The sequence below is a fragment of the Oncorhynchus mykiss genome, chromosome 22 (genome assembly GCF_057628025.1).
Source record: "Oncorhynchus mykiss isolate SJ-2025 chromosome 22, ASM5762802v1, whole genome shotgun sequence".
Classification (NCBI taxonomy): domain Eukaryota; kingdom Metazoa; phylum Chordata; class Actinopteri; order Salmoniformes; family Salmonidae; genus Oncorhynchus; species Oncorhynchus mykiss.
The window spans coordinates 28,790,786-28,818,750 of NC_143043.1; the positions used below are offsets into that span (position 1 = coordinate 28,790,786).

The 27,965-nt window shown below is 44.1% G+C and overlaps 1 protein-coding gene across 4 annotated transcripts in view; it reads right to left on the reverse strand.

Moving 5' to 3' along the window:
* si:dkey-100n23.5 (cyclic AMP receptor 1) overlaps nt 1-27,965 on the reverse strand; it is a 102,111-nt gene that overhangs the window by 62,709 nt on the left and 11,437 nt on the right. For all 4 annotated transcript variants that reach the window (XR_016490581.1, XR_016490582.1, XM_036959564.2 and 1 more), the window contains exons 2-8: nt 23,124-23,176; nt 20,196-20,250; nt 12,365-12,421; nt 12,184-12,244; nt 8,552-8,639; nt 5,335-5,424; nt 4,846-4,884 (exon numbers count right to left, since the gene is read on the reverse strand). Coding sequence is in view for 2 of the 4 variants with exons in the window: in XM_036959564.2 (XP_036815459.1) it covers nt 4,846-4,884; nt 5,335-5,424; nt 8,552-8,639; nt 12,184-12,244; nt 12,365-12,421; nt 20,196-20,250; nt 23,124-23,176 (443 nt within the window). In the remaining 2 variants the exon portion in view is untranslated. The remainder of the gene's footprint in view (nt 1-4,845; nt 4,885-5,334; nt 5,425-8,551; nt 8,640-12,183; nt 12,245-12,364; nt 12,422-20,195; nt 20,251-23,123; nt 23,177-27,965) is intronic.

The window sequence follows — 27,965 nt, forward strand, 5'->3', positions numbered from 1 at the left end:
CAGACCATTCTAAGGCTGTCCCTGCTGCTGTACATGTAGATAGACAGACCATTCTAAGGCTGTCCCTGCTGCTGTACATGTAGATAGACAGACCATTCTAAGGCTATCCCTGCTGCTGTACATGTAGATAGACAGACCATTCTAAGGCTGTCCCTGCTGCTGTACATGTAGATAGACAGACCATTCTAAGGCTGTCCCTGCTGCTGTACATGTAGATAGACAGACCATTCTAAGGCTGTCCCTGCTGCTGTACATGTAGATAGACAGACCATTCTAAGGCTGTCCCTGCTGCTGTACATGTAGATAGACAGACCATTCTAAGGCTGTCCCTGCTGCTGTACATGTAGATAGACAGACCATTCTAAGGCTGTCCCTGTTGCTGTACATGTAGATAGACAGACCATTCTAATGCTGTCCCTGTTGCTGTACATGTAGATAGACAGACCATTCTAAGGCTGTCCCTGTTGCTGTACATGTAGATAGACAGACCATTCTAAGGCTGTCCCTGCTGCTGTACATGTAGATAGACAGACCATTCTAAGGCTGTCCCTGCTGCTGTACATGTAGATAGACAGACCATTCTAAGGCTGTCCCATTTGCTGTACATGTAGATAGACAGACCATTCTAAGGCTGTCCCTGCTGCTGTACATGTAGATAGACAGACCATTCTAAGGCTGTCCCTGTTGCAGTACATGTAGATAGACAGACCATTCTAAGGCTGTCCCTGCTGCTGCACATGTAGATAGACAGACCATTCTAAGGCTGTCCCTGCTGCTGTACATGTAGATAGACAGACCATTCTAAGGCTGTCCCTGCTGCTGTACATGTAGATAGACAGACCATTCTAAGGCTGTCCCTGCTGCTGTACATGTAGAGACAGACCATTCTAAGGCTGTCCCTGCTGCTGTACATGTAGATAGACAGACCATTCTAAGGCTGTCCCTGCTGCTGTACATGTAGAGACAGACCATTCTAAGGCTGTCCCTGCTGCTGTACATGTAGATAGACAGACCATTCTAAGGCTGTCCCTGTTGCTGTACATGTAGATAGACAGACCATTCTAAGGCTGTCCCTGTTGCTGTACATGTAGATAGACAGACCATTCTAAGGCTGTCCCTGTTGCTGTACATGTAGATAGACAGACCATTCTAAGGCTGTCCCTGTTGCTGTACATGTAGATAGACAGACCATTCTAAGGCTGTCCCTGCTGCTGTACATGTAGATAGACAGACCATTCTAAGGCTGTCCCTGCTGCTGTACATGTAGATAGACAGACCATTCTAAGGCTGTCCCTGCTGCTGTACATGTAGATAGACAGACCATTCTAAGGCTGTCCCTGTTGCTGTACATGCAGATAGACAGACCATTCTAAGGCTGTCCCTGCTGCTGTACATGCAGATAGACAGACCATTCTAAGGCTGTCCCTGCTGCTGTACATGTAGATAGACAGACCATTCTAAGGCTGTCCCTGTTGCTGTACATGTAGATAGACAGACCATTCTAAGGCTGTCCCTGTTGCTGTACATGCAGATAGACAGACCATTCTAAGGCTGTCCCTGCTGCTGTACATGCACAGATAGACAGACAGCAGGATGTGTGTTCAGCAATGCAACATTTAGCAATCTTTCAACAAATCAAATCAAATCAAATCTATTTATATAGCCCTTCGTACATCAGCTGATATCTCAAAGTGCTGTACAGAAACCCAGCCTAAAACCCCAAACAGCAAGCAATGCAGGTGTAGAAGCCTGAACAGTCTTTCAGTTTCATCAGAACGAGAGAGTCCACACTGTTTTTCAGATCCACTCCAACTCCTCATTCCCCAGGCCAGACACATGCTACGCCCGGAGTTCATCCTGACCACGTGACCTGACCAGGAAATACTCTGTGTCATAGTCATAGGATCTGGAACATCTCAGGGCTCTTTCATTGTCCTTTGATATCTGCCCTAAATAGAAACTGACATTCACAGTGGCTTATGTAACATTAACATTACACTTCTGTTCATTTAGCAACAACTATATTCACATTACAATCACTTACTAGATGCTCTTATCCAGAGCAGTTTAGACTAAGTGCATAACTATCCTCAGTAAGTACTGCCTGGATACTGGGGAAGTGGGAGTGTGGCGCTGTCTGGACATGTTGTCTGAGGGTGTGTGTGTATGTGTGTGTGAGTTTGTGTGTGTATGTATGTATGTATGTATGTGTGTGCGTGCGTACATGTGTATGTATGTGTGTGTGCGTGCATGAGTGTGTGTGTGTATGAGTGTATGTGTGTGTGTGCATGCGTGCATGCATGTGTGGGAGTGTATGTGTGTATGAGTGTATGTGTGTGTGTGTATGTGTGTGTGTGAGTGTGTGTGTGTGTGTGCATGTGTGTGAGTGTATGTGTGTGTGTGTGTGTGTGTGAATGAGTGTATGTGTGTGTGCGCGTGCGTGCGTGTGAGTGTATGTGTGTGTGCGCGCGTGTGTGTATGTGTGTGTGCGCGTGCGTGTGTGTGTGCGAGTCTATGTGTGTTTGCGCGTGCGTGCGTGTGTGTGTGAGTGTATGTGTGTGTGCGCGTGTATGTGTATGTGCGCGTGCGTGCGTGAGTGTATGTGTGTTTGCGCGTGTGTGTGTGTGTGTGCGCGCGTGCGTGTGTGAGTGAGTGTATGTGTGTTTGCGCGTGTGTGTGTGTGTGAATGAGTGTATGTGTGTGTGCGCGTGCGTGCGTGCGTGTGAGTGTATGTGTGTGTGCGCGCGTGTGTGTATGTGTGTGTGCGCGTGTGTGTGTGTGTGTGCGAGTCTATGTGTGTTTGCGCGTGCGTGCGTGTGTGTGTGAGTGTATGTGTGTGTGCGCGTGCGTGCGTGAGTGTATGTGTGTTTGCGCGTGTGTGTGTGTGTGTGTGTGTGCGCGTGCGTGTGTGAGTGAGTGTATGTGTGTTTGCGCGCGTGTGTGTGTTTGCGCATGCGAGTGTGTGTGTGTGTGTGTACGTGTGCGTGTGTGAATGAGTGTATGTGTGTTTGCGCGTGCGTGCGTGTGTGTGACAGAGTGACAGGATGTAGTGAAAACGTGCTCACCTCACCCCTGTGTGATTTAATAACCCGCTCTCCGGAATAAATGGCGTCCAATTACACAGAGCCTCCCGTTAACGATGGGGGAGGAGGGAGAGTGGCCTTTTAACGAGGGGGGGAGAAGACTAGAGAGAGGGGGGAGACGAGGGAGGAGGAGTAATGAGCGGCAGCTACAAAGTGCTCTAATTAGCATGATAATGATCTGCCATTAGAGTCTGCTGGAGCTCTACAGCTGAACATCACCCACCCGGAGAGAGATGGAAAGAGGAAGGATGGATGGAGGGTGGGATGGATGGATGGAAAGAGAAAAGGGGAGGGAGAGGGGTGAGAAAGGGGGGAGGAGACTGACCAGGAGAGGTAAGGACGGAGAACACAGGAAGACAAGCAACATGGACAGAAAAAAAGCAAGATACAAAAAGAAAGGAAGGAAGGAGAAACTACAAAGAACACTAGTTGAAGCCAGCGCTTGCGCACTCACAAACATGTACACCCACACGCCATCCTGCAGCTCGAGAAGCTCTCCAGCCCTGCTCTGAAGTGAGAGGACAACTGATGAAAGCTCCATTAATTAGACACTTGTGAAAGACACACCGGCAACACCTCAGCTACAAACATGCTACCATCTCAGGCCAGAGGAGGAAGAAGGGAGGGATGGGCCAGAGAGCAGAGAGGGAGGGAGGGCAGGGGGGAAGGATAAAATAGGTAGAGTATCTCTCTCACACACGAGCACACACACACAAGCAGGCTGACACCCTTTCACAAACTCAGGAGAGGGGTCCAGAGGATTGTTTGTCAGTCTGAAACACTGGAGTAAAAGGCACATGAAGCAATTCTTAAGCGCTGATGTTTGAGTTCAATCAAATACACCCCCCCCCCCCCCCACACACACACAGTTATGATATTCCTTTCTGTCTGCCTCTATTCTCAGGGGTAGAGAGAGGGGGAGAATGAGGACCTCTCTCGTTCTCTCTCTCCGTCTTTCTTTAATCTTTCATATTCGCTTGACTGAACACTGATGAAGACTAACTACTGAGTTTTGGAACAGGAGATGAAACCTCTCTCTTTCCTCTCAACCTCCCTTCTGTTCTCTCCTTTTTACCTGACCCCTTAATCCCTCTCTCTCTCCTCCACCCCCCTTCACCCACACTCTCTCGCTCTGAGCATCAGACGTGCGTATGTGTGGTGTGTGTGTGTGTGTACAGTATATAGTGTGTGTGTGTGTGTGTGTTTGTCTGACGTGCTTCGTCCGGGCCTCTAATCTCTCGTCTCGTTTGATGTAATTAGACTTAATGAAGATTCCCAGATCCTCTAAGCAGCCCGTCCCCCAGGCGACCCACGGCGCTATGGAAACTAGGAGGGGGAGGAGGGGGGCTGATAAAAGACAGAGAGACGGAGTGCTAGCACTGCTGTCTGCATTGACAGAGAAGAGTGTGTGTGTGTATGTGTGTATGGTGTGTGTGTGTGTGGTGTATGTGTGCGTGCGGTTAGAGAGATTGATTCCTCACTGATGTTGCGAGCGCTAGCATGATTGCCTGGCTTGATAAGTGAATGTCTGGCTACGCTAAGTGATTGGCAGGTCATATCCAGGCTTGGGGAGACGTAATCCTTCATAACATTCTGAAGAAACACAGACATGTACAGGAAGGAACACACACACACAGGAAAAACCTCTGGCCTCCGAACATACAAACCCCTTCCCCTCTCTCTGTAGGGACCACCCCCCTCCTCTCTCCCTTCAGTTTTCCCTCTATGCACTGGCTTTGATGGCTGAGAGGTTTTCACTTACATCCCAAATCTCCAAGCTACGTGGTTGCCTGTGATCCAGCTAGAGAGAGCGAGAGAGGGGGAGAGCGAGAGGGAGGGGCAGGGAGAGAGTGAGGGTGATTACAAAGGGAGAGAGAGAGGACGAGAGAAAAAGAATCCTGTGAATTTGGTGGGGAAAGGAGCATAGCTGTTGCTATTAATAATCTCAGACTAGAAAGAGAAAGGAGCTCGGAGACTCTGGTTCTGTCCCCGTTCCTTCTTACCTCTGTTCCTTCAAGACAATCAATCTAACAATAATGGATAAGTGAAATCAAAAGGCTAGTTGGGACATCTTTGCTGAAACCTCAGGTCAAAAAGGAAGAGATGACTATAAACTATAGATGAATACAGAGGAGGATGTAGAACAAAACGCAAGGCAATGGAAAGGACATCAAAAATATTAACAGAAATCTACATTCAAAATGCTTTGTTAGCATGACAACAAATAGACAAAACTGAGTGGGAAAGTCACCACCAGGCTCCTGCTGGGCCGTAGTATCCACTGAACAGGGGCAGGGAGGCCATCACCAGGGGCACCCCCCAGGCCATCAGGTGGTACAGTCTGGGAGAGAAGAAAGAGCAGTGATTACATACCAATGGGAAAGACCACAAACACACAGCCCAGATGGTCTCCATGCCGTGCCACAAATTAAGGGATGGAACACTCTGTGGAGAGAGGATACAAAACTTGCTGATCACACGCCCACACCCACAACCCCATACACCCACAACCACCTTTCTTCTTATTCTCCCTCATTCTTTACCATGTGCTTCACTGAACACTGACGAAGACAGACCAGCGTGTCTCGGGACAGGGGAGGAAAGCATCTCTATCCGCCCGTCTCCTAGGCATGCTCACAGGGTCTGCTGGTGCTCCTCAGGTGGTCATGACTCAGTGAGTCTCCCTGGCAGATTGCGGTCCAGACACAGTGGCTGAAGGAGTGAGTGTTGTCGATACTTTATGGACCGTACAGTTACACGGTCGATATGTCGTCAGGACTACTATGACACGGTCAATAAGCGGTCAGTCCTACTGCAACACTCGATACACGGTCAATACTGCTCTGGTCCACTGAATGTGACAGCTCTCATTCAGGTTACATGTCCGTCTGAAATCCCAGGGAATATGTGATCTCTCTCTCTCCGTCTCTCTCTCTCTGTCTCTCTCTCTCTGTCTCTCTCATATTTGATTTTACAGCCCTCTATCACCTCCTCCCCTCTCTTTAGATGAAAAGTGAAAGAGAGAGAGTGTATGAGTGAGAGAAAGACAGGAAGGAAGATAAAGAGCGATCGAGAAAAGGGAGGGAGGGAGAGAATGACAGGTTGTAGAGGAAGCTTAACAGAGACAGATTGGTGGGTGGTCACTGGGCTGGGGGAGAGAGAGAGAAAGAGAGAAAGAAAGGAGAGAAGCGAGACATCGAGAGAGAGAGAGAGAGAGAGGTAAAGAAGGAGAAATAGTGAAAGGGAGAGAATGGATATATAGAGTAGATCTAGAGAGAGACACAAATAGTGAAATCAGTTCTGCCACTCAACACAGTATCTGGATGTGGGGAGGTGTGGGGGGTCTGTCAAAAAAAATCGATTCACACACACACACACACACACACACACACACACACACACACACACACACACACACGCGCACAGCGCTCGAAGAGGGAGGTGACTAGGTCCGTAGCAAACATGGACTTAATGACGCACAGCAGGACTGGTACGCTCCGGCTAAAACGCACACACACACTTACTTATCACACACTGAACATCTCTCTCTCTCTCACATATTCTCTGGAGGATCAATCTCTTTTCAACTCTCTCCGTTTCCCTGCCTCACTTTCGTCTCATTTGGTGTCTCTCTCTGTCCTCTATTTTTAGTGCCCTCTTGTTTAAGCCATCTCTCCCACTACGAGCATAGACTTTCATCTATTCATCTATTCTCTATTTCATTTTTTCCTTTCTCAACTTCACACACACCAATTAGGGGTATGGTGGTAGTCCGGATGTTAAAAGTGATGGGTGAGTGAATTCACTGTTCACACACACACACACACACACACACACACACACACACACACACACAGATTAAACTGTCCCCTCTTGAGTTAAACCATCATTATATGGCCAGGGTTACAGTTGATCAATATGAGAAACAGCAGAGGGAACACCCCCCTATCCACATCGATGGAACAGTAGTGGAGAGGGTAGCAAGTTTTAAGTTCCTCGGCATACACATCACAGACAAACTGAATTGGTCCACTCACACAGACAGCATTGTGAAGAAGGCGCAGCAGCGCCTCTTCAACCTCAGGAGGCTGAAGAAATTCGGCTTGACACCAAAAGCACTCACAAACTTCTACAGATGCACAATCGAGAGCATCCTGGCGGGCTGTATCACCGCCTGGTACGACAACTGCTCCGCCCTCAACCGTAAGGCTCTCCAGAGGGTAGTGAGGTCTGCACAACGCATCACCGGGGGCAAACTACCTGCCCTCCAGGACACCTATACCACCCGATGTCACAGGAAGGCCATAAAGATCATCAAGGACATCAACCACCCGAGCCACTGCCTGTTCACCCCGCTATCATCCAGAAGGCGAGGTCAGTACAGGTGCATCAAAGCTGGGACCGAGAGACTGAAAAACAGCTTCTATCTCAAGGCCATCAGACTGTTAAACAGCCACCACTAACATTGAGTGGCTGCTGCCAACACACTGACACTGACTCAACTCCAGCCACTTTAATAATGGGAATTGATGAGAAATGATGTAAATATATCACTAGCCACTTTAAACAATGCTACCTTATATAATGTTACTTACCCTACATTATTCATCTCATATACTGTACTCTATATCATCGACTGTATCCTTATGTAATACATGTATCACTAGCCACTTTAAACTATGCCACTTTGTTTACATACTCATCTCATTTGTACATACTGTACTCGATACCATCTACTGTATCTTGCCTATGCTGCTCTGTACCATCACTCATTCATATATCCTTATGTACATATTCTTTATCCCCTTACACTGTGTACAAGACAGTAGTTTTGGAATTGTTAGTTAGATTACTTGTTATTACTGCAATGTCGGAACTAGAAGCACAAGCATTTCGCTACACTCGCATTAACATCTGCTAACCATGTGTATGTGACAAATAAAATTTGATTTGATTTGATTTGACCTCTGTGCTTTACTAACCCCTCCCCCACACACACACTGCAAACATAGACGCACTCACAGGAGCATACACCCAGACAAGCACCCACATAGACGCACTCACAGGAGCATACACCCAGACAAGCACCCACATAGACGCACTCACAGGAGCATACACCCAGACAAGCACCCACCTAGATGCACTCACAGCAGCACACACCCAGACAAGCACCCACATATGCATTTCGGATGCACTCAACCTCAAGGGAGTATGAGTAACAGAAACAAGAGAAAACACATTAATATGCACAAACACCAACACACACACATGCATCATCACAACACACAGCATTGATTTACGACTCCTTTTTCAATTAGTGCCTGGAGGAGAGAGGGAGACACAACCCCCCCCCCCCCCCCTCCCCCCACACACACGTCAACAAACTTTTTCACATGGCTATTGGTTGTCCATCTCTCTTGCACACACACACACTGTCTTTAGCTGGTGGATGTTGGTAGTCTACTCACAGCTCATAGCGGCTGGTGCTCATCTCTTTGACCAGGTTAAGGTAGAGGTTCACTGTGATCAGGCACACCCAGGCCAAGGCACTCCAGTCTTTCGGAAGAAATGGAGAGAGGGAAGAAGAAACAAGGTCCTATTGCATAATCTATAACACAGAGAGGTAGGGAGGGAGGGAGGGAGTGTCTGTGTGTGTGTGTGTGTGTGTGTGTGTGTGTGTGTGTTTACAGAGTTTGACAGAACAGGCTGGGACAACTGTTAGATTTATGGATTCCCAGTTTCAGTCCCCCCCACACACGCACACACACTTGGATTGTTGTAATTTTGTCTAAATGCATGTTGAGTGTTTGTGTGTATGTGTTCAGTGATGAGTGATGGTGTGCAGAAGCTTCTGTTTTGTAATCGCTCCCATTTATGATGATAGACAAAGAGGCAGACAGACACTCCAGCTCAGGCAGCATATACAGTGGGGCAAAAAAGTATTTAGTCAGCCACCAATTGTGCAAGTTCTCCCACTTAAAAAGATGAGAGAGGCATGAAAATTTTCATCTTAGGTACACTTCAACTTTCCACCATAAATTGCAAATAAATTCATTAAAAATCCTACAATGTGATTTTCTGGATTTTTTTCCTCATTTTGTCTGTAGTTGAAGTGTACCTATGATGAAAATGACAGGCCTCTCTCATCTTTTTACGTGGGAGAACTTGCACAATTGGTGGCTGACTAAATACTTTTTTGCCCCACTGTACAGTACACCTTAAATAATCACACACACCTTGGCTTAATCACACACACGTCCTGTAAATCAACAATACCGTGTCTGTGTGTCATTAAGGAGGAACTTCCTTTCTCCTATCATTAATCTCTCTCCCAGTTGCATCACTCTCTATAGGAATAGAGGGCATTCATACCTGCTGTTGCTGAGAGAGAGGGGGAACACACACTCTCTCCGTCAGGGGTAGTTCTGTACTTTAATGTCCTCTCTGGCCCCATTCACTCTTTTCTCTGTCTCCTCTTCTCCCACTGACTGTTGGCATAGCTCACTTCATGTTTACTTCACTCTCTTTTGCCGTTTTGCACTCTCCCCATATCCTCCACTTCTCTCCCTCTCTATCACTGGCCCCCATCCCTCCTCTCCCTACCTTCCTCTCTCTCCCTTCATAATCAACAGAACTGACATAGAACCACTGACCCCGCCACTGTAGTTCACTGCCCTTCTCCCAGTCAGCCCTGTAACCTGCGTGTGTGTTTACACGTGTGTGTGCATGTGTTTACACGTGTGTGTGTGTGTGCATGTGTTTACACACGTGTGTGTGTGTGTGCATGTGTTTACACGTGTGTGTGTGTGTGTGTGTGTGCATGTGTTTACGTGTGTTTGTGCATGTGTTTACACGTGTGTGTGTGTGTGTGTGTGCATGTGTTTACACGTGTGTGTGTGTGTGTGTGCATGTGTTTACACGTGTGTGTGTGTGCATGTGTTTACACGTGTGTGTGTGTGTGTGTGTGTGTGTGCGCGTGTGTTTGTGTGTGCATGTGTTTACACGTGTGTGTGTGTGTGTGTGTGTGTGTGTGTGTGTGTGTGTGTGTGTGTGTGTGTGTGTGTGTGGTGCATGTGTTTACACGTGTGTGTGTGTGTGTGTGTGTGTGTGTGTGCATGTGTTTGTGCGTGTGCGTGTGTGACCCAGCCCTGCAGGCTCTGTAGCTGATAGGCCAGAGAGGACCAGTGTTTAGTGCACTGAACAGTCTGCTGTGTTTCACAGGTGACACCTGAGTGACATAAGTCCTGAGGTCCAGAGTAGGGGGAGGTTAAGCCTAAATCAGGAGAAGGTTTTCAGTGACTTAGAAGGTCATCGGAAAGGCAGATAGATCTTACTTCACATATTTTGTTAGTTTAAAAAGGACCTCCCCCTGGAAGTAAGCCCTTGTATAGTTGTGTAGCAAAGGGCAGGCGTAGGGTTTTACATTGTTGAGAACAGGTGTATGCTTTTAAATTGGGGCCATCTTCATCATGATACGCACAGAAAATAATAGCAATCTATATGTTCAAAAGGATGTGAGTCTCGTGTTCATATCTCACAACCTCCGCGGGCTTTTTGAGTTGCCTACGCGCGAGTCAATAGCAAAATAACACACTTGATTTAGGCTACATTATATCATGTTATACAACGGGTGGGTCTAGACCTGAATGCTGATTGGTTAAAACCGCATTCCAGACGGTGTCTATTCCACAAGTTACCACCGGGTAAATCTATGACATTAAAATACCTATTTACTCTCTTCCATCTGACTGTGCAATCCACTGTCTCATCAGCCCAGCCAGGCAATTTATAAACTTGATCTCCACTATAAAAATAATCTAGACATTATCTCACATTTCTTTTAGACTAACATTTAGTTTTCAACGGCGGAGATCTGTATAAACCCCTCAATCATTTTTACATGTTGGTAACCCGTTGTATAAAAGTGATATTGCCGGGAAAACACCGGTTTTGAGGGCATTATCATTTAACTAAATGTGTCTGATCAGTGATAGATTAGCAAAACGAATAGATCAGCTATCAACACCACTTATTTGCCCAGCCAGAGATCAAATAACCAAATATAGAGACGGAGATTCAGTGAAACAAAATCACATTGACTGATTATCAGACAAGCCTGAGGCTTTCGGTTGGGATATAGGCTACTATGTGAGTGAAGAGCAAGATAATCCACTATTCTGGGCTACATAACATGTTCTGATCAGTGTTAATAGATGAGCAAACTAGCTAGACTAAAGATTATCATGATGAACACTCACCTCAGTATAGTTAACATTTCCCAGCCTAATTGTAACCAAATATCCAAACGGAGATTCAGTGAAGAACAAATCAAATCTGACATTGATTTATCAAGACGATACACCATGCTTGTCTCAAAGCAACGAGGTGCTGAAATTATAGCTGACCAGACACATCTACTGCTTGAAATGATTTCAAACGGTTGGATTGCTTTGGGAGTTTCAGTAAGCAACAATTTGATAAATGCATTTAATGGCATTAGCCTACTCTTTAATTTCAATAATTTTGTCATTCAGTGATATTTCCAAAGTAATTATTTATTGATCCATTCAGTTGTGGTTAAGAAAATGTGCAGGCTTAGTGGTGGGCTGGGCGAAGTAACATGCCTCGCAAAGTTTAGAACTGCCACGAGGATGGTAACAGTGACAGCCTACTAACGGGCACTTCCTAGCAACCATCATTATGAAGCATCAAATCTCATGAACGCGCATTGCTTACGCCGGACTTAGCTACGACTAGTCTTCTTTTTGGTTGGTGGACCAGGTGTAAATTCTGATCCAGAAGTCGGGCGTAGCTACGCCCAACCTAGCATTTAAGGCCAGCTTTTTTTTACAGCCACATGGTGAAACCAGCTCCAGTATCTTAGAAAGTCATCAGTAAGTTAGACTTGATTAGTAATTTAGGACTAGGTTGAGAGAGTCAGAAATTGATGGTAAAGAAAGCTTGGGTAAGAAGCAGTATATTGAGAGGTCAGTCAACATCAAGAGTCAGAAGGTGATGTGAGCTGTAGGGAAGGCATTTGTAAGGGATATGTATGGACAGGTGAGGGGTAATGTATGTGAGGGATCAAAGGGAATCTTACCAAAATAAGTGAGCCACCAGGCCTGGAAGTTACACAGACTCCCCTCTGGATGGGTATCACCCTGAGGAAGGAGAGATAGGAGACAAGAAAATAGGGGAGAGGTCACTCTGTAGCTCTCGGTGTGCATGTGCTTATGGGAACGTGTGTGTGTGTGTGTGTGTGTGTGGTGACAGTGACTCACGATGACATACGCTACACTGTCAAAGAAGGCCGCAACTGTCAGACTGCAAATCATCTTCTGTAGAGAGACAGAGATAGTACAAATAGAGATAAATGGAGAGAGATAAAGTGAGAGAGGCCAGATGGTCCACTTATCCTGTGGTCTGGGGTTGACTTGGGGGTCGATCCCCAGGTCCAGGCCGTCCCACGCTAATCTCATGGGCCGGCCTGCACGCACGCACAGACACAACCACATACATTTATACACACACACCAGGGTTTATGTTAGGTCAATGTGGTCGGACATTTGACAGAAAACATTTGAATTTACTCCACATTTGAGACATCTGACCCATATGCATGAGGTGCATAGCCTGATTAGGGCGTCCACCCATGGTGCTCAGAATGGCAGAAATCACATTTAGATTATAGTAATTCATATTAACATGCAAGTCGAGGATGCAACGATATGCAGTCCTTCTTACTGAATTCAGATGTGCACTTTGAAGATGTTAGAATAACTGTCCACATTTACTTTTCCTCAGCCAACAAGACCAGTAACCAACAGCAACATCACCAGCCTGTCAATCTACTATCCCCAGAGGAGAAAGGTTTACATATTCTATTGGTCAGCTTGTCGAGAAAGAAATAGCCTATTCAAACAGACTATGGGACAATAAAAAGCAATGAGCCTAACGCAACAGATCAGAATGTTTTGCTTAAAATGTTGATAAAGTATTATTTTTCACATCATAAGCGATGCGCACAAGGCAGTACTCTACATGCGAATGTTCATTCCATAATGCAATTAGCTGGAAAACACTGTTGTCTAAAGAGCACCGCACATGCGAGTTGTTTCATGTGACAGAGATGAAAATATCCGTTAGAAATGTAGAATGAGAGGAGATCTAACAGGCTACTTTGAAGCAACGTAAGACATGCCTCATAATATGTATTAAAATGTTCAGGTTTCAAACAATTAAGTATATGTTTTCAAAATGCATAGTTTACTGCCTCCAGCTGACTGCAAGGTGGTGTGTCACGAACTGATGAAGCTTGCCTTCCGTTGCCATTTGAGATGCTGACACAGCAGCTCTCGCGCTGTCTGACAGATTTTCCGCTCAAAGGCTCTGTATCCGTACGCTGTATTCGTGTGATAAATAAGGCACATAACGAATATACTGTGACACACGCGCTAATTTAATTCCACTAAATCATGCAAATGAATCTATAGACCGATAAGTATGACCAGTCAAATGTATTTACATTGACTGGTATTTCCATCAATGAATAGGCTAAAAAGCATTATATCACAATGATATGTTTTTTCTACTTCTCACAAACAAGTGGCCGGTGCAAATGTTATTTATCAGCGTTTCAATTTTTTATGGGCCAAAAGCTGGCCCACTTGTTAACGGAAACCCTGGCACATACATAGGGCTGTTGCGGTGACCGTATTACCGCCACACCGGTCGTTACGAGTCATGAAGGCAGTCAACTTCCAAATGACAGCTTAGTCACGGTAATTATGCTTCTCCAAGCACTGATGCTTCTGCTGGTCAGTAGTGTAAAAATATGCGCTGAAAGTCGAGAAGCAAGTTCAGGAAGTAGTTGTTTTAATAAATAAACGCAACATAATACAAAACAAGAAACACGAACAATGCACAAACATACAAGTGAAACAATAACACCTGGGGAAGGAATCAAAGGGGGTGACATGTACAGTTGAAGTCGGAGGTTTACATACACCTTATCCAAATACATTTAAACTCAGTTTTTCACAATTCCTGACATTTAATCCTAGTCAAAATGCCCTGTTTTAGGTCAGTTAGGATCACCACTTTATTTTAAGAATGTGAAATGTCAGAATAATAGCAGTTAGAATTATTTATTTCAGCTTTTATTTCTTTCATCACATACCCAGTGGGTCAGAAGTTTACATACACTCAATTAGTATTTGGTAGCAATGCCTTTAAATGTTTTAACTTGGGTCAAACGTTTCAGGTAGCCTTCCACAAGCTTCCCACAATAAGTTGGGTGAGTTGGCTTTTGTTGGTAGTCTGGCTTTTTAATGGATGTTTTGGAGCAGTGGCTTCTTCCTTGCTGAGCGGCCTCTCAGGTTATGTTGATATAGGACTCGTTTTACTGTGGATATACAGTGCCTTGCAAAAGTATTCGGCCCCCTTGAACTTTGCGACCTTTTGCCACATTTCAGGCTTCAAACATAAAGATATAAAACTTTATTTTTTTGTGAAGAATCAACAACAAGTGGGACACAATCATGAAGTGGAACGACATTTATTGGATATTTCAAACTTTTTTAACAAATCAAAAACTGAAAAATTGGGCGTGCAAAATTATTCAGCCCCCTTAAGTTAATACTTTGTAGCGCCACCTTTTGCTGTGATTACAGCTGTAAGTCGCTTGGGGTATGTCTCTATCAGTTTTGCACATCGAGAGACTGAAATTTTTTCCCATTCATCCTTGTAAAACAGCTCGAGCTCAGTGAGGTTGGATGGAGAGCATTTGTGAACAGCAGTTTTCGGTTCTTTCCACGGATTCTCGATTGGATTCAGGTCTGGACTTTGACTTGGCCATTCTAACACCTGGATATGTTTATTTTTGAACCATTTCCATTGTAGATTTTGCTTTATGTTTTGGATCATTGTCTTGTTGGAAGACAAATCTCCGTCCCAGTCTCAGGTCTTTTGCAGACTCCATCAGGTTTTCTTCCAGAATGGTCCTGTATTTGGCTCCATCCATCTTCCCATCAATTTTAACCATCTTCCCTGTCCCTGCTGAAGAAAAGCAGGCCCAAACCATGATGCTGCCACCACCATGTTTGACAGTGGGGTTGGTGTGTTCAGGGTGATGAGCTGTGTTGCTTTTACGCCAAACATAACGTTTTGCATTGTTGCCAAAAAGTTCAATTTTGGTTTCATCTGACCAGAGCACCTTCTTTCACATGTTTGGTGTGTCTCCCAGGTGGCTTGTGGCAAACTTTAAACAACACTTTTTATGGATATCTTTAAGAAATGGCTTTCTTCTTGCCACTCTTCCATAAAGGCCAGATTTGTGCAATATACGACTGATTGTTGTCCTATGAACAGAGTCTCCCACCTCAGCTGTAGATCTCTGCAGTTCATCCATAGTGATCATGGGCCTCTTGGCTGCATCTCTGATCAGTCTTCTCCTTGTATGAGCTGAAAGTTTAGAGGGACGGCCAGGTCTTGGTAGATTTGCAGTGGTCTGATACTCCTTCCATTTCAATATTATCGCTTGCACAGTGCTCCTTGGGATGTTTAAAGCTTGGGAAATCTTGTTGTATCCAAATCCGGCTTTAAACTTCTTCACAACAGTATCTCGGACCTGCCTGGTGTGTTCCTTGTTCTTCATGATGCTCTCTGCGCTTTTAACGGACCTCTGAGACTATCACAGTGCAGGTGCATCTATACGGAGACTTGATTACACACAGGTGGATTGTATTTATCATCATTAGTCATTTAGGTCAACATTGGATCATTCAGAGATCCTCACTGAACTTCTGGAAAGAGTTTGCTGCACTCAAAGTAAAGGGGCTGAATAATTTTGCACGCCCAATTTTTCAGTTTTTGATTTGTTAAAAAAGTTTGAAATATTCAATAAATGTCGTTCCACTTCATGATTGTGTCCCACTTGTTGTTGATTCTTCACAAAAAAATACAGTTTTATATCTTTATGTTTGAAGCCTGAAATGTGGCAAAAGGTCGCAAAGTTCAAGGGGGCCGAATACTTTCGCAAGGCACTGTAGATACTTTTGTACCCGTTTCCTCCAGCATCTTCATAAGGTTCTTTGCTGTTGTTCTGGGATTGATTTGCACTTTTCGCACCAAAGTACGTTCATCTCTAGGAGACAGAACGCATCTCCTTCCTGAGCAGTATGACGGCTGTGTGGTCCCATGGTGTTTATACTTGCGTACTATTGTTTGTACAGATGATTGTGGTACGATCAGGCGTTTGGAAATTGCTCCAAAGGATGAACCAGACTTGTGGAGGTCTACAATCATTTTTCTGAGGTCTTGGCTGATTTATTTTGAATTTCCCATGATGTCAAGCAAAGAGGCACTGAGTTTGAAGGTAGGCCTTGAAATACATCCACAGGTACACCTCCAATTGACTCAAATTATGTCAATTAGCCTATCAGAAGCTTCTAAAGCCATGACATGACACTTTTCCAAGCTGTTTAAAGGCACAGTCAACTTTGTAAATGTAAACTTCTGACCCACTGAAATTGTGATACAGTGAATAAGTTAAATAATATGTCTGTAAACAATTGTTGGAAAAATTACTTAGGACATCTACTTTGTGCATGACACAACAGACTTGCCAAAACTATAGTTTGTTAACAAGAAATTTGTGGAGTGGTTGAAAAACGAGTTTTAATGACTCCAACCTAAGTGTACGTAAACTTCCGACTTCAACTGTATAGGGAAGGTAATCAGGGAAGTGATGGAGTCCAGGTGAGACTGATGACGCACAGGTCCACATAACGATGGTGACAGGTGCGCTCCAAAATGAGCAGCCTGGTGACCTAGAGGCCGGAGAGGGAGCACACGTGACAATTAGTAGCCTAACAAACTTGCCTGCCTGGCACTAAGCACTCCATTGTCACTCTAATCACTCTGACATGAATGCAAATGTAATCGAAAATCTAACCAAACACTTCCTGAGAGCCCATGAGCTCATGTTGAGCAACATTTCTATAGGCTATGTAGTTGCATGAGAAAACAGAGTGATGGCCGCTAATAAAAAGAGGATCATCTTTCCATAGGCTAGGCCTACTATATTTATTTCTCAACTTTCCTAATATTAAGCACGTCCCGTATTTGCTATTTAAGTGTATAGTATTTTTTCCCGTTGCCTCTGCTTCATTACAGGTGCATGATAATGGTCCAACGCAGCACTTCGGGCCACAAAAGGCATGTATGGTTTTAGGGCGCATTACGGCCACAAAGGGGATGCTCCCGTGAAATTCAAGGCATTATCAAGTGCTTGTCAAATTGTGAATGAGAGACTGATGAAGTGTGTACAGCCTGCACAATAAAACAAAGCAGAGTACAATCCTTCCAAGTGACTTTTTTGCAGCCTTACAATATATTAAAAATCAAAACATATAGCCCATGTTTGTAGAACAACGAAAGTTACATTAATAACTCTAAATGAAGCATCTAGGAGGACCAGTTTCTTTGTTAACCCCTCAACACGTTATGCACGCCCTCAAATCGTTTGGAGAAAATATTTATATTTTATTCAGCTTTGTTCAATTGTATTCTTCATACTATTAAATAATACAAAATAATGCCACGGAATTATTAGCAAATCTTGTCTGCTAAATGAACTAGTGTAGCCCACAGCCATTTGGCATAGCCAGATCAGGACCTAACATAAGGACAACTCAGTATGCTATTCTGTTCTTCTGAAATGGACTACATTTCCTTCATATCATGCTGCTTTAGACCTGTCTAAAATAAATCATGGATTTATTGTGAAGGTGTAGACTATATTACATGGATTTATTGGGAAGGTGTGGGCTATATTACATGGACTTATTAGACTTGGCTTGTAGGAAGCCAGGAGATGCCAAATGTGTTTATGTTAATTAACGGTCAATTACCATGAGACCGACAGTTATTTGCTTGACAATCACCGGCTGACGAAAATGTTGTGACCGCCACAGCCCTACACCCACTGCTCATAGCCTCTCACACAGTCTGACTGGTTCCTTTAATAAACTCTGAGAGACTTGACAAAGTTTAAAAACAACTTTCTGTTCTGGTGTGAGAGAGAGAGAGGAAGTGGGGGTAGAGGGGTAAGGTACAGGTCCAAGGGTAATAGAATCGGTCAGTGTCATAGTGAAAGCTGTCATTTACACCAGATTAAGAGGATAACAGAACAGAATGCAGCTAAACCTGCTCCACAGTCATCACAAACATGAATACACACACAACAATCTACACACAATACCCCATTATGACAAAGAAAAACAGGTTTTTAGAGGTTTTTTGCAATGTACAAAAAAAGCCCCCCGGAAATATCACATTTACCTAAGTATTCAAACCATTTACTCAGTACTTTGTTGAAGCACCTTTGGCAGCGATTACAGCCTCGAGTCTTCTTGGGTATGACGCTACAAGCTCGGCACATCTGTATTTGGAGAGTTTCACTCATTTTTCTTTGCAGCTCTTTTCAGGTCTCTCCATAGACGTTCGATCGGGTTCAAGTCCGAGCTCTGGCTGGGCCACAGAGACTTGTCCTGAAGCCACTCCTGCGTTGTATTGGCTGTGTGTTTAGGGTCGTTGTACTATTGGAAGGTGAACCTTTGCCCCAGTCTGAGGTCCTGAGTGCTCATGAGCAGGATCCAGACGTGACACTTGGCATTCGGGTCAAAGAGTTCAATCTTGGTTTCATCAAACCAGAGAATGTTGTTTCTCATGATCTGTGAGTCCTTTAGGTGCCTTTTGGAAAACTCCAAGCAGATGTCATGTGCCTTTTACTGAGGAGTGGCTTCTGTCTGGCCACTACAATAAAGGCCTGATTGGGGGAGTGCTGCAGAGGTGGTTGTCCTTCTGGAAGGTTCTCTCATCTCCACAGAGAAACTCCAGAGCTCTGTCAGAGTGACCATCGGGTTCTTAGTCACCTCCCAGACAAAGGCCCTTCTCACCCGATTGCTCAGTTTGAGGGATGTCCTTGTCCCATTGCGCTGTAGCGACTCCTTGCGTCCGGGCGCATGCACGCTGACTTCAGTCACCAGCTGTACAGTGTTTCCTCCAACACATTGGTGTGGCTGGCTTCCGGGTTAAGCGAGCTGTGTGTCAAGAAGCAGTGTAGCTTGGCGGGGTCGTGTTTTGGAGGACGCATGGCTTTTGACCGTTGCATGCACTGTCAACTGTGGGACCTTATATGGACAGGTGTGTGCCTATCCAGATCCTGTCCAATCAATTGATTACCACAGGTGGAGTTGCAGAAACATCTCAAGTATGATCAATGGAAACAGGATGCACCTGAGCTCAATTCGAGTCTCATGGCAAAGGGTGTGAATAATTATTTAAATAAGGTAACTGTTTTTAATACATTTGCAAACATTTCTAAAAACCTGTTTTCGCTTTGTGATTATGGGGTATTGTGTGTAGATTAATTAAATAAACCATATCCTCATCAATTTTAGAATACATAACAACAATGTGGGAAAGTCAAGGGGTCTGAATACTTTCCGAATGCACCATATGCCCGGACGTGCACAAATACACTAAGACCCCCACACCCCCATACATACAAACAACATTATCTCTTGAAATTGAAAGAGAGAAAGGTAATGTTAGTTTAAACATTGCTGAAATGTGGCCTTAAGGCATCTACACATCTACTCAACTACAGCCACCTAAATAGCGATGAATTTAGTTGTTTCTTCATAACTCAGACTAACTAGCCGTGGCCCATTCTTCATGTTGAATTGTGACCAACTATGCGTAAATATGTCAACTGAGACTACACACCGGGAAGATTCTTAGAACAACCGCCCATACACAGTTGAGTTGGCTGTAGTTGGATGGACAAGTACAGTAGGAGCCTTAAAACCATTAGGTGCAGATTCACAAGTGTAGAACGACTTTTCACTTTAATTGGACAGGGAAAAACACAAGCATTTAATCACTTTCAGATACAGACCATGAGCCATAATTGATAAATTTGTACATTTCAATGACACTGTAATTTGTCATGAGTAGGCTAATCAAACAGACTTGCTATGGCACAGAAGTAAGCATTCTGATGCACTTCAAAGCACACACAGACAGAAACACACACACACAAATTACCTGGGCCAAGGAGTGATACCGGCGGAGAAGCCAGATTACAAACAGCATGAAAAAGCTGAGGAGAGAGTAATGAGACAATTGTTCATATGACACATTCCCGCATAGCTCTGTATTCTTTCAATATTCCTGTTTAGTTTTGGCTTACCTTCCTATATAACTCAGTAAAGGCTGGGTATAGCTTTACCTATGATATATATTGAAATGAAAGAGCAGTGCACTTCCTGCCGATCTACATCAATGATGTATACTGAACAAAAATAAAAATGTAAAGTGTTGGTCCCATGTTTCATGAGCTGAAATAAAAAGATCCCAGAATGTTTCCATACGCACAAAAGCTTATAGCGCTCAAATTTTGTGCACAAATTTGTTTACATCCCTGTTAGTGAGCACTTCTCCTTTGTTAAAATAATCAATCCACCTGACAGGTGTGGCTAATCAAGAAGCACATTAAACAGCATGATCATTACACAAGTGCACCTTGTGCTGGGGACAATAAAAGGCCACTCTAAAATGTGCAGTTTTGTCACAACACAACGCCACAGATGTCTCAAGTTGAGGCAGCGTGCAATTAGCATGCTGACTGCAGGAATGTCCACCAGAGCTGTTGCCAGAGAATTTCTCTTCCATAAGCCGCCTCCAACGTTTTTTGTTGTTGAGAATTTGGCAGTACGCTCAACCGGCCTCACAACCGCAGACCACGTCTAACCATGCCAGCCCAGGACCTCCACATCCGGCTTCTTCACCTGTGGGATCGCCTTACACCAATCACCCGGACAGCTGATGAAACTGTGGGTTTGCACAACCGAAGATTTTCTGCACAAACTGTCAGAAACCGTCTCAGGGAAGCTCATCTGTGTGCTGGTCGTCATCACCAGGGGCTTGACCTGACTGCAGTTCTGCGTCCTAACCGACTTCAGTGGGCAAATGCTCAGCTTCGATGGACACTGGTACACTGGAGAAGTGTGCTCTTCATGGATGAATCTACGATTTCAACTGTACCGGTCAGATGGCAGACAGCGTATATGGTGTTGTGTGGGTGAGCGGTTTGCGGTTATGGTATGGGCATGCATAAGGTACGGACAAAGACCACAATTGCATTTTATTGATACAGTGACGAGATCCTGAGGCCCATTGTAGTGCCATTTATCCGCCGCCATCACCTCATGTTTCAACATGATAATCCACGGCCCCATGTCTCAAGGATCTGTACACAATTCCTGGAAGCTGAAAATGTCCCAGTTCTTCCGTGGCCTATATACTCACTCAGACATGTCACCCACTGAGCATGTTCTGGATGCTCTTGATCCCCACGCACCACAGCGTGTTCCAGTGGGACAACATTCCACAGGCCACAATCAACATCCTGATCAACTCTATGTGAAGGAAATGTGTCGTGCTGCACGAAGCAAATGGTGGTCCCACCAGATACAGACTGGTTTTCTGATCCACGCCCCTACCTTTTATCTGTGACCAACAGATGCAGATCTGTATTCCCAGTCATGTGAAATCCATAGATTAAGGCCTAATGACTTTACTTCAATTGACTGATATCCTTATATGAACTGTAACTCAGTAAAATCTTTGAATGTTATATATATATATAACATATTATATTTTTGTTCAGTATATAAACCCTGGATGCCTGACCAGGGCCACTATATTAAAGCCATTGCGAAACCATTTTGGTACTCCTCGTCCATTGTAAAAGATTTTGGAAGCTATAGAAACGCATTTATTAATGGCTACATTTGTTTGACACATTTATTATATTACAGACATCATGATGCGTACTTTTAAAGTATATTATCTGAGCTAAACTTTCAAATAAAATAAAAACATTAAATACATTTTCCTTATTGAAGTACTTTTTTTGTTGTTGACAATACTAATCTTACTGTCCTCACTACAAAAAAAATATTAAATACATGAATTCCATTCATTCCTATGGAGGACTGCTCCAGCTAATATGGCTGACAGGTATCTTCAAAGCCTCTCAATGGCCAATACATGGCATCCGCAATCCATCGCATCCGCAATCCAAGGTTTATACATATCCTTGATCTACATGGATTATTTTCCAGTGCAATAATCCGCTACCCCTGACCCTAACCTAGCCACCAACTAAAGATGCCACTCTTCCCTGCTTCATCACGTCATAAGTGAATAGCAGAATTAAGGCCAGACAAATCTTTTAACAAAGGGTTCTTTAATCCTGGTCCTGAAAAACCACAGGGTGTCCAGGCTTTTGCTTTAACCCAGCACTAACACACCTAATTCCGCTAATCAAAGGCTTGAAGATATGACAATGATTTAATTGAATCAGGTGTGTGAGTACTAGGGTTTGGCGGCATCCAGATTTTCATACCTCATACCGTTTCTGTACCATACTGGGGTATACGGTATTACTGGAAGTGCACACAAGAGGCAGTATTTCAAATTATATATTTTTTTAAACACACAACAGGAATCTTGTTCCAGGAGGGGACTGAATGTCTCTGTTGTAAGCAAGAAGCTTGATCTTGACATCTAGCGAGCAAGATATCGAACCAAATACATAGCTGGAGCCCTGATCTGGATATAATATATTTGACACCTCTTAGATGTGTTATAGTTGTACTTAAATTAAAGTTAGTTATAAGCAGTGGCGTAGCACTCACCTCTGCGAGGCGGGAGTGCCCACAACCCCACCGGTACTGAAAACACACCATTGGTATTTTGAAATACCCTGGTATATGGTATAAACGGTATATCTCCCAAGCCTAGTGAGTACTGGGATGGAACTGAGGCCTACAAACAATGTAGGTCCCCCAGGATTGAAGAACGCTACTTTGAAACAAAGCTAAGAGATGGCAATCGGTTTATTATCTTAATTAAAATCTCTTTGATTAATTGGGTAATCATGTAAAAGGTGGTTGAACTAATACTCACCATCCTATCAGTGAGAAGGTGCCTGTGGCTCGCTTCACTGTGAGAATCACCACCTGTGGAGGGGAACACAACATTTGGTATGGCTTTATTTTACCATCCTGTTTCAGGTGGGATTTTTTGAACCTGGTATTTACTACAATTAGCCTGTGTGTTAATAGGAAGTCCAAAAACTAAGACAAATCAGTGGGTGCAGTTCCTCTAACAGAAAATAACATTCTGGTGTAAAAACCATGGAAATTAAAAACTAAAAACAATGTTTTAAGTGAGAAGTAGGCATTGGTCTGAAGCTGAAAAAGAAAGCAAATTCACATGAGCACCACAATGTCTATTCCACCAATTCTCTACCAAGAATTTCCAGCACACAGCTTTGACCTACTACAATAGCTATGTTGATATATTTTACTTCAAACTATGTGTAGGCAGGTTGCTTAGCATTCAAAACCTTTTCAAACAGCCTAATTCATTATTTTTAGATTTAGGCCTATTGTAAATGTGTATTATTGCCGCATCACCATCTTTAGTGCAAAAAGAAGTACAATTACAAACAGAACTTTAAAAGATACACTATGCATACATCGCTCCGCCTTTTCCTGGTTGCTAAAATTCAAATAGTTTGCCAAATTTCAGTTTATGTGACTAACAATGAAGTATAGTGTAGAGCAGTGGTTCCCAAACTTTTTATAGTCCCGTACCCCTTCAAACATTCAACCTCCAGCTGCGTACCCCCTCTAAGCACCAGGTTTACATCATTGTAAGCCTGCCACACACACACTATACAATGCATTTATTAAACATAAGAATGAGTGGGAGTTGGAAGTGACAAAGAGCTCTTATAGGACCAGGGCACAAATAATAATATCAACAATTTTGCTCTTTATTTAGCCATCTTACGTGTAAAACTTTATTTGGTCATAAAAAATGGTGAATAACTCACCACAGGTTAATGAGAAAGATGTGCTTGAAAGGATACATATAACTCTGCAATGTTGGGTTGTATTGGAGAGTCTCAGTCTTAAATCATTCTCCACACACAGTCTGTGCCTGTATTTAGTTTTCATGCTAGTGAGGGCCAAGAATCCACTCTCACATAGGTACGTGGTTGCAAAAGGTATCAGTGTCCTAAAAGCGCAATTTGCCAAGACAGAATACGCTGAGCATAGTACTATCCAGAAATCTGGCAGTGGCTTCTGATTAAATTAGTTTGGGGAAAGTACCTGTGTAATTGCGCACCCAACTCACCCAGAAGCTTTGCTATATCACATTTGACATTGTCCGTAAGCTTGAGTTCATTTGCACACAAAAAAAATCATACAATGATGGAAAGACCTGTGTGTTGTCCTTGTTAATACAGACACAAAAGAGCTCCAACTTCTTAATCACAGCCTCAAATTTGTCCCGTACATTGAATATAGTTGGGGAGAGTCCCTGTAATCCTAGACTCAGATCATTCAGGCGAGAAAAAACATCACCCAGATAGACCAGTTGTGTGAGAAACTCGTCATCATGCAAGCGGTCAGACAAGTGAAAAATTTGGTCTGTAAAGAAAACGTTAAGCTCGTCTCTCAATAAAAAAACACATCAATACTTTGCCCCTTGATAACCAGCGCACTTCTGATTGTTGTAAAAGCGTTACATGGTTGCTGCCCATATCATCGCGTAGTGCAGAAAACACACGAGAGTTCAGAGGCCTTGCTTTAACATAGTTAACCATTTTCACTGTAGTGTCCAAAACGGCTTTCAAGCTGTCAGGCATTCCCTTGGCAGCAAGAACCTCTCGGTGGATGCTGCAGCGTACCCAAGTGGCATCGGAAACAACTGCTTGCATGTGCGTTACCACTCCACTATGTCTTCCTGTCATGGATTTTGCACCATCAGCATCAGTACAGATACCAACACATCTATTTGATGTCACAAAGCTGTCCAGTACTTAAAAAATATCCTCTCCTGTTGTCCTGGTTTCCAGTGGTTTGCAGAAGAGGATGTCCTCCTTAATCGACCCCCCATAAATGTTACGGACATATACCAGGAGCTGTGCCAGGCCCGCCAAGTCTGTTGACTCATCCAGCTGTAACGCATATAATTCATTGCCTTGTATGCGAAGCAGTAATTGTTTCAAAACATCTCCTGCCATGTCACTGATGCGTCGTGAAACAGTGTTGTTTGATGAAGGCATTGTCTGTATAGTTTTTTGGCCCTTTTCCCCCAGCATCGTCCCAGCCATATCCACGGCAGCAGGAAGAATTAAGTCCTCCACAATAGTATGGGGCTTGCCTGTCCTAGCCACTCGGCAGCTCAACATAAGACGCTTCTAGACCCTGTTGCTTTTATACATGTCTTACTACTCGAAAGTTGTCTTAATTCTCGCTCAAAACACTCCCGTAGCTTGTAGTCCCTGTCTGTTGTCAGTGCTTTCCCTGGTAAGGGGGCAGTAGCTCTTCGGCTGCATCAGATTCACAACTGTTCGTGTCCATGTTAGCTGGGCTCACAACAAATTTAGAATTACTGATGCTAGCACTGGATGTGCTCATGGAAGTAGAACAACTTGTGTTGTCAACAGGTGCAGGTGTAGTACTGCTGGTTGTAGCAGTACTACCAGTATAACTGGTATGTGTCTCGATGGACACAGGCCTTGCTTTTTTTAACCATTTATCCATTTTCGAGCAAACGGAATGAGCAGCAGCTGCGGAATTCCTGCAAGAGATTAACGGTTAATGTGATTGGATGTTAATTATTTGACTAGGCTACCCGTATTTGACATTGTTGTTATTTTGCTGAACACTAGATGGTTTAATTACATTTTTGCCAGTGAAACGAGGCTACTCAGGCGAGTAAAAAACCTCACCCAAATGTATAGCCCCGTTGGAAAATATAAATGGACTGTTTGAAAATGTGAAGAAAAAAATACAAATTAATATTAAAAGCCTTAAACACGGGCACCCTCATAGATATCATCCTAACCAACTTCCCCTCTAAATACACCTCTGCTGTCTTCAACCAAGATCTCAGCGATCACTGCCTCATTGCCTGCATCCGTAATGGGTCAGCGGTCAAACGACCTCCTCTCATCACTGTAAAACGCTCCCTGAAACACTTCAGCGAGCAGGCCTTTCTAATCGACCTGGCCGGGGTATCCTGGAAGGATATTGACCTCATCCCGTCAGTAGAGGATGCCTGGATATTTTTAAAAAATGCCTTCCTAACCATCTTAAATAAACATGCCCCATTCAAGAAATTTAGAACCAGGAACAGATATAGCACTTGGTTCTCCCCAGACCTGACTGCCCTTAATCAACACAAAAACGTCCTATGGCGTTCTGCATTAGCATCGAACAGCCCCCGTGATATGCAGCTGTTCAGGGAAGCTAGAAACCATTATACACAGGCAGTTAGAAAAGCCAAGGCTAGCTTTTTCAAGCAGAAATTTGCTTCTTGCAACACTAACTCAAAAAAGTTCTGGGACACTGTAAAGTCCATGGAGAATAAGAACACCTCCTCCCAGCTGCCCACTGCACTGAAGATAGGAAACACTGTCACCACTGATAAATCCACCATAATTGAAAATTTCAATAAGCATTTTTCTACTGCTGGCCATGCTTTCCACCTGGCTACTCCTACCCCTGTCAACAGCACTGCACCCCCAACAGCAACTCGCCCAAGCCTTCCCCATTTCTCCTTCTCCCAAATCCATTCAGCTGATGTTCTGAAAGAGCTGCAAAATCTGGACCCCTACAAATCAGCCGGGCTAGACAATCTGGACCCTTTCTTTCTAAAATTATCTGCCGAAATTGTTGCCACCCCTATTACTAGCCTGTTCAACCTCTCTTTCGTGTCGTCTGAGATTCCCAAAGATTGGAAAGCAGCTGCGGTCATCCCCCTCTTCAAAGGGGGGGACACTCTTGACCCAAACTGCTACAGACCTATATCTATCCTACCATGCCTTTCTAAGGTCTTCGAAAGCCAAGTCAACAAACAGATTACCGACCATTTTGAATCTCACCATACCTTCTCTGCTATGCAATCTGGTTTCAGAGCTGGTCATGGGTGCACCTCAGCCACGCTCAAGGTCCTAAACGATATCTTAACCGCCATCGATAAGAAACATTACTGTGCAGCCGTATTCATTGATCTGGCCAAGGCTTTCGACTCTGTCAATCACCACATCCTCATCGGCAGACTCAACAGCCTTGGTTTCTCAAATGATTGCCTCGCCTGGTTCACCAACTACTTCTCTGATAGAGTTCAGTGTGTCAAATCTGAGGGTCTGTTGTCCGGACCTCTGGCAGTCTCTATGGGGGTGCCACAGGGTTCAATTCTTGGACCGACTCTCTTCTCTGTATACATCAATGAGGTCGCTCTTGCTGCTGGTGAGTCTCTGATCCACCTCTACGCAGACGACACCATTCTGTATACTTCCGGCCCTTCTTTGGACACTGTGTTAACAACCCTCCAGGCAAGCTTCAATGCCATACAACTCTCCTTCCGTGGCCTCCAACTGCTCTTAAATACAAGTAAAACTAAATGCATGCTCTTCAACCGATCACTACCTGCACCTACCCGCCTGTCCAACATCACTACTCTGGACGGCTCTGACTTAGAATACGTGGACAACTACAAATACTTAGGTGTCTGGTTAGACTGTAAACTCTCCTTCCAGACCCATATCAAACATCTCCAATCCAAAGTTAAATCTAGAATTGGCTTCCTATTTCGCAACAAAGCATCCTTCACTCATGCTGCCAAACATACCCTTGTAAAACTGACCATCCTACCAATCCTCGACTTTGGCGATGTAATTTACAAAATAGCCTCCAATACCCTACTCAACAAACTGGATGCAGTCTA